The sequence below is a fragment of the Phyllosticta capitalensis genome (genome assembly GCF_038381095.1).
Source record: "Phyllosticta capitalensis strain CBS 128856 chromosome Unknown BKA78scaffold_1, whole genome shotgun sequence".
Lineage (NCBI taxonomy): Eukaryota > Fungi > Ascomycota > Dothideomycetes > Botryosphaeriales > Phyllostictaceae > Phyllosticta > Phyllosticta capitalensis.
The window spans coordinates 1317590-1329772 of record NW_027117439.1 but is presented as its reverse complement, the minus strand read 5'-3'; the positions used below and the strand labels follow the sequence as shown (position 1 = coordinate 1329772).

Here is a 12183-nt window from a genome sequence, read left to right as displayed (position 1 = left end):
ACACACGGTCTGTCTTCGCTGGTCGCATGGCGTTTTTTCACGGGAGCCCTGGGATACAACAGCGCACATGAATCCTTCTTCCTTCTTCTTCTTCTTCTCCTGGGGAGCAGGGCAAACGGTTAGGTAGAGAGGGCGGAAGACTGTTCTATTTTCTTTGTTTTTTTGGGGGCTTTTTGAAAGACATGGACCTGGCTGGGACCTTAACGTGCAAACGGGACAATGGGCTGCACTTTGGAGCCAGACGCCGGCGGTGATACGACAAGACGACCGTAGACCGTGAGCAATGAAAAACCAAATTACGAGAAGGACACGCGAAATTGGTGGTGACGGTGTTTTCCGGCGGGATCAATAGGGCTGCTTGTTAGGTTGTTGAACGTGGAAGACAGGAGAAGGGGCTCACTAGTCCAGGCGCGTCGCAGGAGGTCGGGGGGTGGGTGCCACGGGCGGTGCCCAGTGCTGTGGCCAGCTTGCTTCCCGCTGCCTGCCCTGCCCTGCCCTGCCCTGCTGTTTGTGTGGAGCGAATGATGACCTGTTCCCGGTCCGCCACCGACTCAACACTCTTTCTACATCATGACATTCGTTTGTCGGTCGTCTGCTTCATTCGCGAGCGCTGCATGTCTGACCTCCCTCCGCGTGCGCATGCGACCAGCCGACCAGTATCTCCGTCGACTGATATGTACAAGCGATGCTTAAGATTGGCCGACATGTCCTCGCGGCGGCCCTCCTCGTCCTCTCGCTTCCATGCGCCGTCTTGGCCGACCCTGTCCTGAGCGACTCCAACGTTGCCGACTCGGCCCTGACAGCTCTGCCAACTGCCTCGACCTGCCGGAGCCGAACAATCAACTACATCACACACACTCTGCCACAGCAGTGCCTGAGAGCGAGGCCTTCCGCTTCTCCTGGGTCGAATTCGACGGCAACCTCTGCCAGCGCGTCGTCTGAAGCAACCCAATCTCCAAGCTCCACTGGCTCCGTGGCGAACAATGAGTCGCACTCTGCGCCCAACGCGACGCCGCGCACCCAAGATGGTGCTCAAGTAGGCTCTGCGTCAAACACTGCCAGCACCGCCGCGGCAGCAGAAAAGACGCCGTCTCAGGCACCGTCTCCAGGTTTTGAGCCCGAGGTCGAGGCAGACTCCGCGCTAGATACGGCAAATTTCCTTTCATTTGAGGAGTGGAAAAAACAAAACCTAGCCAAGGCCGGCCAGTCTCCAGACAGTGTTGGACAAGGTCGCGGAGCCGCCGGAAGCCAGAACAGGAAGCATCGACCTGTGAACCTGAACAGCGAGCTTGACTTTTTGGGCGAGGATGCAGAAATCGAGCTCGACTTTGGCGGATTTGGTGCCAACAAGGCGGGCCAGGACACAGACGTATCGTCAGGACTCGAAGCCAAGGCTGTGGGAGCTGATGGCACGGCCAAGGAGGTGCCGGCCAATGGGCGACCTCGAAGTAAAGACGCCGGAAAGACGTGCAAAGAACGATTCAACTACGCCTCGTTCGACTGTGCGGCGACGGTACTGAAGACAAATCCGCAATGCAAGAGTTCCTCATCCCTACTAGTCGAGAACAAGGACAGTTACATGTTGAACGAATGTGCGGCGGACAATAAGTTTGTGATTGTGGAGCTCTGCGATGACATCTTGGTTGACACGGTCGTCCTGGCGAACTTCGAGTTCTTCAGCTCCATGTTCCGCACGTTCAGAGTGAGTGTCTCGGACCGCTATCCAGTGAAGCTGGACCGATGGAAAGAGCTCGGCGTTTTCGAGGCTCGGAACAGTCGTGACATTCAAGCATTCCTCGTCGAAAACCCCCTGATCTGGGCAAGATATTTACGAATTGAATTCTTGTCCCACTACGGCAACGAGTTCTACTGCCCCGTATCTCTGCTACGAGTTCATGGCACGACAATGATGGAAGAGTTTCGTCACCAAGAAGAGGCTGCGAGGGGCGAAGATGACCCTGAGGAGATCATGGAAAGCGAGGGTGAGGCCATCAAAGCTATCCCATCTAGTTTACAGGCCTCACCTCCAAGCCAGACGCCACTGACCGGAGACGCTAATGCACCTGCGCAATCCGAGCAGTCTGGGAACACGACTGGTTCTACAGGAACATCCACACCCGGCCACAAAAATCACAGTTCAAATGAATCTGCTGGCCAGACCATGAGCCACGGAATCAAAGAAGGCGGATATGTGACCAAGGACAGCGTGGAAAATCCAGAGCCTACAACGGCCTCCGCAACACAGACCGAGTCTGCCACTAAGCCTACAACAAATGAAGAAACCACCAGCATTGCCCATGGTTTTGAGGACACGAGTCTCTCTTCAAATCAAACCGCAGACTTTCCTCCAGCGTCCTCAACGTCTGGCGCCGTGGAATCTTCTACCGTGCCAACTGCTAGCGCTTCTGATGCTACCCAAGTCTCTGTTGTTGCTTCAACGTCATCAGATGGCGTATCCAACGGCACAGATGCCACGCCTTTGCCGTCGAAGACTTCGCCAAACACCGGAGAGACTGCCAGACAGACGGCAACCCAGCCCCAGAATGCGGCGCCTACAACACAAGAGAGCTTCTTCAAATCCATCCACAAAAGGCTGCAGATGCTAGAGTCAAACTCGACACTTTCGTTGCAGTACATTGAAGACCAGTCTCGAATTCTCAGAGATGCCTTTGCCAAGGTTGAGAAACGACAGCTAGGCAAGACGGAGAAATTTCTGGACCATCTCAACATTACCGTGATGGCCGAATTGAGAGAGTTTGTAAGTTATTCTTGGCGCCAGTTGAACACAGTAGCAACTCGCTGATGCAATTCTTAGAGACAACAATATGATCAGCTGTGGCAGTCAACAGTGATTGAACTGGAGAATCGGCGCGAGCAACACCAAAGAGAGATGCTGGCCATAAGCACGCGACTAACGTTGCTAGCAGACGAGCTCCTCTTCCAAAAGCGCATGGCGGTGGTGCAGTCGACGCTTATTCTGCTGTGCCTAGGATTAGTTCTGTTTGTCCGATCTGGAAGCAACTACTTGGAGCTGCCGCTGGTGCAACAGATGATGCACAAGCTGCAGTTTGACAGCCCTGCCAGTAGCCCGTCGCCGCAACGGTACCGGCGTCACGGGCCGGCGCGCGAGGAGAGAAAGCAGCAGTTTGGAAACATGTCGGACGCGTCGGTGGACGAGCGGCGCAGTCCGGTTCTGGAATTTTCGCCGCCAACGCCGACATCAGAAGACGAGGGCAGCGGACCGCAGGGGTTTAACGGGGGGTTTGAGGAGGATAGCCCAGGGCCAGTGCGAAAGACGCAAAGCAGCCCTTCGACGCCCCAAGGATCCAGGGACGGGCAGATGGATTGGAGTGGAAGCGAAGCAGGAGGAGGAGGAGGAGGAGGAGGAGTGGTACATGTAGCGGGCGACGTGGAGGCGATGCATTCATCATCAGGCAGGAACGGAACTGGCGACGGGCGGGATATCAGCGGCGTGGTCGTCGCAGATCCCAATCAGCGTGGAGATTCGGGTGGGTCGGCGACGGATTCGGACGAGGGTTGAGGAGCTGAGATGCAGATGGGATGCAAGGCGAGAGCAAGAGAGGTGTTCATGTAATGTGCCCACCGGGTGTAAATGCACGTTTTGCTCGAGCCTCGGGGCAGCACGAGAGAGGTTTCGGGCGGGAAGCCGGGTGGATCCATCACGAGAGAGAGACAGAGACGGGGGTAGCATGACGAAATACAATGTACTGTAGGTAAGGTAGCCCGTAGTGTGGCTAAGGTACGGTAGCGTAGCGTACAGGTCGACTGAACGAAGCCAGGCAGAGAGAGAGCCATGGGATGGTCAGGTGCAGCGCGAGCAAGCTGCACAGTGGCAGCTGATGCCGCAAGAGCCGCATGCTTTGTCTGCCGCGCCCTCATGGATGAGGTGATGGTATTCTTGCCCGCCACGCCAAAAGCGCGTCAGCAGATACATAACGGCACAAAGGTCCAATTCCTCTTCTTGTCCACCCACGATGCAGCTTCGCCACAAGTGGGCCTCGAGCAAAGTTTAAATCTTTGGCCGACACGTGTAGCCAAGCACATGGTCGACGACTTGCAAATCTGAAGCATTGAATGGGGCGGAGACAGGACAAGATGAAGACGGGGAGGGTCCAAGTTGTCATGCCCAGGGCCATTTGTAGTGCGCCCATTTGACTACGGCAGTGGCGCTGGCAGAGGACCACGGAGTCAGGCTGTGCCTAGGAACAATGGAACCCATGAACATGACGATGCTGCATGTGGCATCGACCAGACAATGTGAGAATTGGCACGAAATAATGGTCGAGGTGTTCAGGTCATCTCGCAGCCATCACGTGATGTGGGTTTGCGCCGGGACCTGGACTCGGATTGTGGCAATACCGGTGGTAGCTGTCATCAATAAACGACGGACAAGTTCGTGTTATAACTGCCCGTTCAAACGCGCGAAATGACGACGATTTTATTATTTCAATTGGCCGAGGTGGGCCTGTGGTTGTGTGACGAAATACCAACAACCCAACCAGACCCAACCATGCAATGCCATGGCACCAGGGCAGATGGGTTTGCCTTGGCGGCCGTGTGTTGTTTGTGGAGGGGGAGAAGTGTTGGAGATGGGGATGGATGAATTGGTGGTTTGCTGGTGGAGTTGTAGGGAGGTGTAGTTCCGACCTGGGTACAGATGTAGATGATGATGCAGCTGGCAGAGATGACGCCGTGGCTGTCAGGAGATGTTTAAATCATTTTAAATCATTGTCGTCGTCGTTGCAGCAGCAGCAGCAGCAGTTGAAGTGTGTTTACAGTGCCCTTGTCGCCGCCCGCCCGCTGCCCAGGCCCCCTCCTTCCTCCTTCTCCTCCTCTGTGCGGCCTGCCTGCGTACTTTTCCGGATTGAAGACGCCCATCACGCGCACCTAAAAGCTTAGCGCGGCCCTCGCACCTCGACGCCCTCTTGCTTCTCTTCTCTCTCTCTCCATCATCAAAACTCGCTGTCTTCTTTTCTTCGTCCTCGCCTGCTAACCTCCAACTCTGAGCCTTCGTCGCCGCCGCTCCGCTCCCACTCCACGCAGTCGACGGCAGCCAGCCCAGCCCAGCCCAGCAGTGCAGCCAGTGCAGCCAGCCAGCCAGCCTCGTCACTGTCAGTCCAGCGAACCTACCTACCTTACCTACCGTTGTGCAGGCCCATCCCCCTCTCCCCGCCCCACAAGTACAACACCCTTCTCGCTCTCTGCGCCCTGCATTGCCCTTCAGCCCACCACCTGCTGCCCGCTCTCCACCGAGTCAACACACGACACACAGACTCCGCAGCCCAACTTCACTCGTCCACCTCGACACAACCTCGACCTCTCAACCGACACCACGACCTTCCCGCCGTCGCTCCACCACCCCCGCGACCGCACAAATCATCCCGTCAGCTCCGTCTCCCGCCCGCCGCCAACTCTCAACACCCCTCCTTTCGCCGGAGATCCCAACGCTCGAGCAGCCTGTCGCCCACGACGGACTCCATCGCCGAGCCACCACCTCCATCCCGTCATCCACTCTGCTCGGGCCCGCCCTTCTCGCCATAGCAATTCGTCCATTCTGACGCCCTTCCAATCCGACACGACGCTACCATGTCGCAAAATCGGCCATCGGCTTTTTCGAGCCTACGCATGGGTGGTAAGGACACAACAACCAGTCGGACCGTGTTCGGCTTCGCCTTGCTAACCCCACATCCAGAGGTGATACGCGAAAAGGTACAAGACGGCGTGACTGGCGAGTACAGAGATCTGGCCTACACTCAGTGCAAGATTGTTGGCAATGGCTCCTTTGGCGTCGTCTTCCAGACCAAGCTGTCGCCAAGCGGTGAAGATGCTGCCATCAAGAGAGTCTTGCAGGACAAGCGATTCAAGGTGCGCTCTAATCATCATCCCTCAGCCCCTCTTTACCCTGGTTCGAATGATTGACCCGTGACCTTGCAGAACCGCGAGCTCCAAATAATGCGAATCGTGCGCCATCCCAACATCGTGGAACTCAAGGCCTTCTTCTACAACAATGGCGAGCGTGTAAGCTTCACACCCGGTAGGCGTGTCGTTTGCTAACCCCTCGTTTGCAGAAGGATGAAGTCTACCTTAACCTTGTTCTTGAGTACGTCCCAGAAACCGTTTACCGCGCTTCGAGGTATTTCAACAAGTTGAAGACTGTCATGCCGATACTCGAGGTCAAGCTCTACATCTACCAGCTCTTCCGTTCCCTTGCATACATCCACTCGCAGGGCATCTGCCACCGGGACATCAAGCCACAGAATCTACTCCTTGACCCCAACACGGGCGTGTTGAAGCTGTGCGACTTTGGTAGCGCAAAGATACTGGTCGAGAACGAGCCCAATGTCTCGTACATTTGCTCGAGGTACTACAGAGCCCCGGAGCTGATTTTCGGCGCAACAAACTACACCACGAAGATCGGTACGTCATCGCAATCTCTGTTGATTTCTCCCCTGCTCTCGTGACAAACTTACCTAAAGGCTTCTGTCCTTCTTAGATGTATGGTCCACTGGGTGCGTCATGGCCGAATTGATGCTCGGCCAGCCTTTATTCCCGGGTGAATCGGGAATTGACCAGCTGGTTGAGATCATCAAGGTCCTTGGAACGCCTACCCGGGACCAGATCCGCACAATGAACCCGAACTACATGGAGCACAAGTTCCCTCAAATCAAACCCCATCCGTTCAACAAGGTACGGACGAGCGGCCCGGCCAACATGCAAGACACGCAAAACTCACCAATGCACAAGGTTTTCCGCAAGGCGGACCCGAACGCCATCGATCTCATCTCCAAGCTTCTCGAGTACACGCCCACACAGAGGCTCTCTGCAATCGACGCCATGGTCCACCCCTTCTTTGACGAGTTGAGGGACTCCAACACGAGACTTCCGGACTCTCGTCACCCCAACGGCGCGGTCAAGGAGCTCCCCAATCTTTTTGACTTTACACACCACGGTGAGCAATAGCCGCGCCAATGCGTCCAATGCACTGCATGCTGACCTGTTGCAGAACTCTCGATTGCCCCCCAACTCAACAGCAAGCTCGTCCCGCAACACATGAAGGCGACTCTGGCAGCCCGGGGACTCGACATTGACTCGCCCGACTTCAAGCCACTCACGAAAGATCAGATGATGGCTCGATTGGACTAGAGGTCCCGCTGATGCATGCGTCATGAGGTCATGTTATGTGTTTTATTGATTTGGCACGGCATTTTTCCTTTGCGGCCTCGACCCAAAGCTTTCCTCGCGGGAACTGGGTCGACAGCCGTTGTCCTCCGGCGATCAAAAAAACAAGAGGGCGCTCCAGTACAGGCACTGCACCTCTCCGGATTGACAGCTCCAAAAATCGCGGACTTCGTCATGCATCCCCCCGTTTGAGCGGCCTTCTTGATTTGCCAACTTACACACTTGCTCTGGCCGCTCCGTAGATGTTACTTTTTCTGCCCATGGGTTCCTGTGGACGGATCAAGAGAGGCAGCCAAAGAAACTGAAGGCTTCGCGGTGGCGAAACAATGGCTCAAAGGTCAAGGTTTGATAGCCTCTAGAACGAGGCATTTTCTCTTAGTCGCGGCGGGCCCTACCTTCCTACCTTCTTGTCGTTGTTAGTCTCCCTCTTCGGCGCCTTTCCCAGCGGGACTTTTTTTTTCCCCCTTTTCCTTTTTTTCACTTTCATCGAGAATCGCGGAGGATATCATCTGTCGTGGCGGGAAAGGCTTTGGGGCTTTCGTGGTTCGTGAGCTGCTGTAACGGGGAGAGGAATACCAATGGTCAATGGTGGTAGATTTCAATATCCTTTTCTTTTCCTCGTTTTTTTTTTCATTTTTGCTGCTCTTCTCTCATCACTCTCCCCTTGCCCCCTCGAGAAAACGAAACCGTGAGCGGCCCCTCCCGATTGTTTAAACATTGACTGCGCAAGAGGGATATTTTCATCACTATCTCCTTTAGGCTTCACAAAAAAACTTCGGTCTCGACCTTCCCCTTCCATACCCTGAGCCTAGCTTGACCGTAGGAAGGAGATTCCACTCAACGACTTGGACGAGGGGAGGGACATGGCTCTTGACCCACGCGTTTTCTGATTCTGTACGAGAAGAGACGAGAAATCTGGGAACACCGGACCGCCTCCGCCTTTGTCGAGGTGGCTATCTAGGCATGCTCTTCAAAGAGACTTCAAGCTCACATCATTCATCACTATCAATCTCCTATGTTGGTCCATACGGTGCCTTCCCATGTTGACGTTCCTCATTTCCACATGATGCGCTTGCTTGCTGCCCAAAGTCAGGTTCCTGTAGACTGCTGTCATGCGGACTTGTAGAGCCAGATCATGGGCAGGTATAAAAACCCTAAGCCTCCAAGCCCTACCTGTTTCGACACCAACCATCTACAACTTCGCATCTACAGCTGCCTCTTCGGGCTTTGATCTACGGCCATCGATCCGAGTTGTCCTTGTTCTTGCAGAGGCCAGCCGCCTTTTCACATCAACGGCGAGGTTTCACAGCGTTTACTACTCAGAAGCTCACCTTGAAAACTTCACCAGCATCAAAGCGAGCAACTTCGACGACGAGTCTCAATCAACCTTGGTCCGGCACAGCCGTGCCGCCGCCTAGGTGAAGATCATGGCGTCCATGATGGAGGGAATCGCGTACCAGGACACCTCCAACTATCACCGGGACATCAAAGAGGTTGCTGCGGAATATCGGGCTCAGCAAAGCAATGTCATATCGGCCTCTGGTTTGGCTGACGAGCTGGTGCACATGGTGCTGAGTGATGCTCAGCCGGGGTGTGGTGCAAACACTGCAAACCACGCTAGCGGCTTGGCACAGCGCCCGGTCCGTGTGCCAACGGGCCCGCGTAGAAGCCGTCGCGACCGCAGGCAAGCTCCCAGGCGCGACCGATACCCTCACTACCCCAACACAAGAGGCGACTACTACCGTCCCAGAGGACCGCGATTCGCAGACGGGGACGTCGACATGGCTGATGCTGACGATCGTCGCCCTTCGGGTCGCTTCTACAATCGCAACCCCAAGCGCAAGCGTGGTCGCTACGATGGTATGTTGAGCCAGCACTGACTTGCAAGTTTGTTCATGCACTGAGCTGACATTGTTTTCTCATTTTTCTAGACGATGAATTCGAAGACCGCCGCGATGGCCGGGCCCCGATGCAACGTCGCCGTCTCGAAGAATCCTCGATCCTGAAGCTGCGCAGGTCACTTTTGACCATCGCTGAGTCGGTAAGCCGAGCCAACCTGTGTCCCTTCAAAAATATTCGACGCGAGGTCGATTGCGGGCCAACATTGCTAATATTCGCTGCAACAGCCGGCCAGAGATGCGCAGGACGATGCTCAGGACATTGCGCGCATTGCGTCGGACAATGCTGAAGACGAGGACTTCAAGTCTGCATTTGTGCATTTGACAGTCCAACTGTGGGTACTAGAGACCCTCATGTGGAATCACTGCTGACATGTTGCTAGCGTCGGAGAACAGCCGTTCAAGATTCCATTCACAGCAGCCGTCGTTCTGTACCTCAACGACACCAAGCCGGACTTGGTCAAGGAAGTTCTGGAGGAGGCCCGGCAAGTCGCACAAGAGAAGCTGGAGGCTGGCAATTGGCGGGGCTTCAAGCTGGTTTTGCGCTTCTTTGCCTGTCTCCAGGGTCTATTTGCGGACGGAGAAGGGGTCTTTTCGATTCTTGACGAGCTTTTTAGCAGAGCGGTCGACTTGCAGGCTGCTTCATCCGAGGATGTAAGTGCTTCATGCGTGTAAGCCACCCTGGGTTTTGATTGCTAACACATCGAAAAGGCGGTTGGTCTTGAGCTTGTCAAAATCATTCTCCTCACCATCCCCTACGTCATCACCGCTTCCCCCGGCCTCGAACAAAATGCTTTGGACATGCTTGAGAAGACGGAAATCGTGGCCTCCGCGCCCCACGCCCTGGAGCCTCTAGTCGATCCTTACCCTGGAGAAAGCGAAGACAAGCCGTTTGGTTTCCAGAGCGTTATTGGCCTGCTGCAAAAGCAGCTCCAGAAAGAGGCCTCGCGCGGTTGGAAGTTTTCGTGCATCCCCCGGGTCTACATTAGAAGGGAGAAGGAGGGGGGCAACGCCGACGAGGAGAAGGTGACCACTCAACACAGCTTCCCTGCCATCACGATTCCGTCGCCTGTTAATCCCGGACACCGCCCTCTCTTCCCCGAAACGTACTTTTCTCTCTACGCCGACCAAGACGTGGAGACTGTCCCCAAGACCTCTGACATTGCGTCGTCTCTCCTCCGCGATGCGCTCGTCGACACGATCAACATTCTCGACTTCAACAGAATCGCATGCGCCAAGTTCCTACTCGAGATAGACTGTTACTGGGCTCCCGGCACATTCGTGAAGCGCGCGACGCCATTTGACAAGATCAAGGACATTCCTGAAGACCAGCCGACCTGGAAGCCCGAGGACATTGCTGTTGATGCTGTGTTCTCGCAGATCCTTTCGCTTCCTTCTGCGGAGCACAAGCTGGTTTACTACCACTCCTTGATCACAGAGTCCTGCAAGCTTGCCCCTGCAGCAGTCGCCCCCAGTCTTGGTCGCGCCATCCGTTTCCTTTTCCGTCACTTGGACGTCATGGACATGGAGATTTCCTACCGCTACATGGACTGGTTTGGACACCATCTGAGCAACTTCGAGTTCCGTTGGAAATGGGTCGAGTGGACCGAAGACGCCAACAGGTCAGATCTGCACCCGCGCAAGGCCTTCATCTATGGCGCGCTGGACAAGGAGATTCGCCTGAGCTTTGCAAAGCGCATTCGCGAGACGCTCCCTGCTGAGTGGCCCGACCTCATTCCCGAGGTCAAAGACAAGGACACTCCAGACTTCAAGTACGACTCGGACCAAACTCCCTACGCTGCCCAGGGCCGAGAGATTCTGCAGCTGTTGAAGAAGAAGGCGCCTGAGGAAGACATTCAGGAAGTGATCAACAAGATTCACGAGCAGGCAGCCGAGCACGGCGTTGCGGACCCCCTGATCCCATCCACGGATGCTTACATGACTTGCATCTGCTACATCGGCTCCAAATCCCTCTCGCACGTGCTTTCGTGCATTGAGCGCTGCAAGGAACGCCTGCTCGGTGTTGGCCCAGCCTCCGAGGCAGCTCGTCGGCAAATCATCTCGTCAGTCTTTGACTACTGGCACGCGCAGCCTGGAATCGCCGTCAACATCGTGGACAAGCTGCTGAATTATACGATTCTGAGCCCATTGAGCGTTGTGCACTGGGCTCTGAATGACCGTCTCAATGCTGGCAGGGTCCTTGCAGAGAGCTGGGTGTACGAGATGGTCGCCAACACGGTGGGCAAAGTCACGAACCGCGTCCGCCAGATTGTCGCGGCCAAGCTGCAGCGTGGATTGCCCGTCGAGCAAGTGCACACTCTCGATGAAGTGCTGGTCAAGGAGCGTGAGGCGATGAGGCAGCTCTTCACCTTTATCGATGACGCCGTGACAGGTGTTGCTGGCGGAGCTGCGGACCAGTTCATCGAAGCGGACGGTAGCAACGGTCTGGATGAAGAGTCTGGCAAGCTGGTCAAGGCGTGGGGCGAACGCTGGGCTAGGGTCTTCCGCAGGAAGGCTGCTGTCGAAGAGTCGATTGTTGGCGAGGTGGCTGTTGAGGCCAAGATTGTGGCGATGAATGCTGCGATTGAAGCGGAGCAGGCCAAGGCGGAGCAGATCAAAGCGGAGCAGGCCGAACAAGAGGCAGCAGCCGCCGCAGCAGCTCTGGACACAAATGGAGCTGCCGGTAACGATGCGGCCAACGGTGCGGCTGAGGCCATTGCGGACAACAACGGAGCAATGGCGGTCGACGATGCCCCTTGAGCCACTTCGGGGTAAGCGGTATGGCTGCTCATCTTGGGAGAAAGATGCGCGGAAGGATATTACACGAATGACTGCGGACTGACTGACGGGGATTGCTCTGAGTATTGGTCAAAGGACCACCAAAAGTTCTTACAATTGCACGACAGCTTGCTCACAAGCTGGGGAGGGGCACACATCGTGGCAGTCATTGCCGGCGAGCTCGGAAATACCCTCACGAAATCATCATCGGCGACAGGGCTCCGGGCAATGAATGGCAGGGGGTCAATTAACACCAAAGAAAGCCAGAAACAAATTTTGATAAAAAGGTAAGACGGGGTGGGAGGCA

General features: G+C 55.5%; 4 protein-coding genes across 4 annotated transcripts; 3 read left to right on the top strand and 1 right to left on the bottom strand.

The window, feature by feature from the left end:
* Positions 1 to 1132: 1132 nt before the first annotated feature.
* Positions 1133 to 3013, top strand: BKA78DRAFT_233110 (UNC-like C-terminal-domain-containing protein; the record flags this gene model as incomplete). Its single annotated transcript, XM_066883816.1, has 4 exons — positions 1133 to 1270; positions 1361 to 2009; positions 2421 to 2758; positions 2816 to 3013. Coding segments are annotated over 4 exons (1323 nt in total), but the record flags the coding sequence as incomplete, so codon positions are not given.
* A 343-nt stretch (positions 3014 to 3356) lies between these two features.
* BKA78DRAFT_8750 (uncharacterized protein) lies at positions 3357 to 4064 on the bottom strand. Its single transcript, XM_066893889.1, has one exon. The coding sequence runs from the start codon at positions 3898 to 3900 to the stop codon at positions 3493 to 3495; it is 408 nt and encodes a 135-aa protein (XP_066749131.1). The 5' UTR covers positions 3901 to 4064; the 3' UTR covers positions 3357 to 3492.
* Positions 4065 to 5607: 1543 nt separating this feature from the next.
* Positions 5608 to 7164, top strand: BKA78DRAFT_329176 (glycogen synthase kinase-like protein-3 beta; the record flags this gene model as incomplete). Its single annotated transcript, XM_066889649.1, has 7 exons — positions 5608 to 5653; positions 5714 to 5886; positions 5956 to 6039; positions 6090 to 6438; positions 6515 to 6708; positions 6766 to 6970; positions 7025 to 7164. 7 exons carry the CDS (start codon positions 5608 to 5610, stop codon positions 7162 to 7164), a joined length of 1191 nt encoding a protein of 396 aa, XP_066749130.1.
* Positions 7165 to 9169: 2005 nt separating this feature from the next.
* Positions 9170 to 11858, top strand: BKA78DRAFT_244237 (MIF4G like-domain-containing protein; the record flags this gene model as incomplete). Its single annotated transcript, XM_066884012.1, has 4 exons — positions 9170 to 9241; positions 9327 to 9433; positions 9482 to 9752; positions 9810 to 11858. The coding sequence occupies 4 exons, from the start codon at positions 9170 to 9172 to the stop codon at positions 11856 to 11858; spliced, it is 2499 nt and encodes an 832-aa protein (XP_066749129.1).
* Between the last annotated feature and the right edge of the window lie 325 nt (positions 11859 to 12183).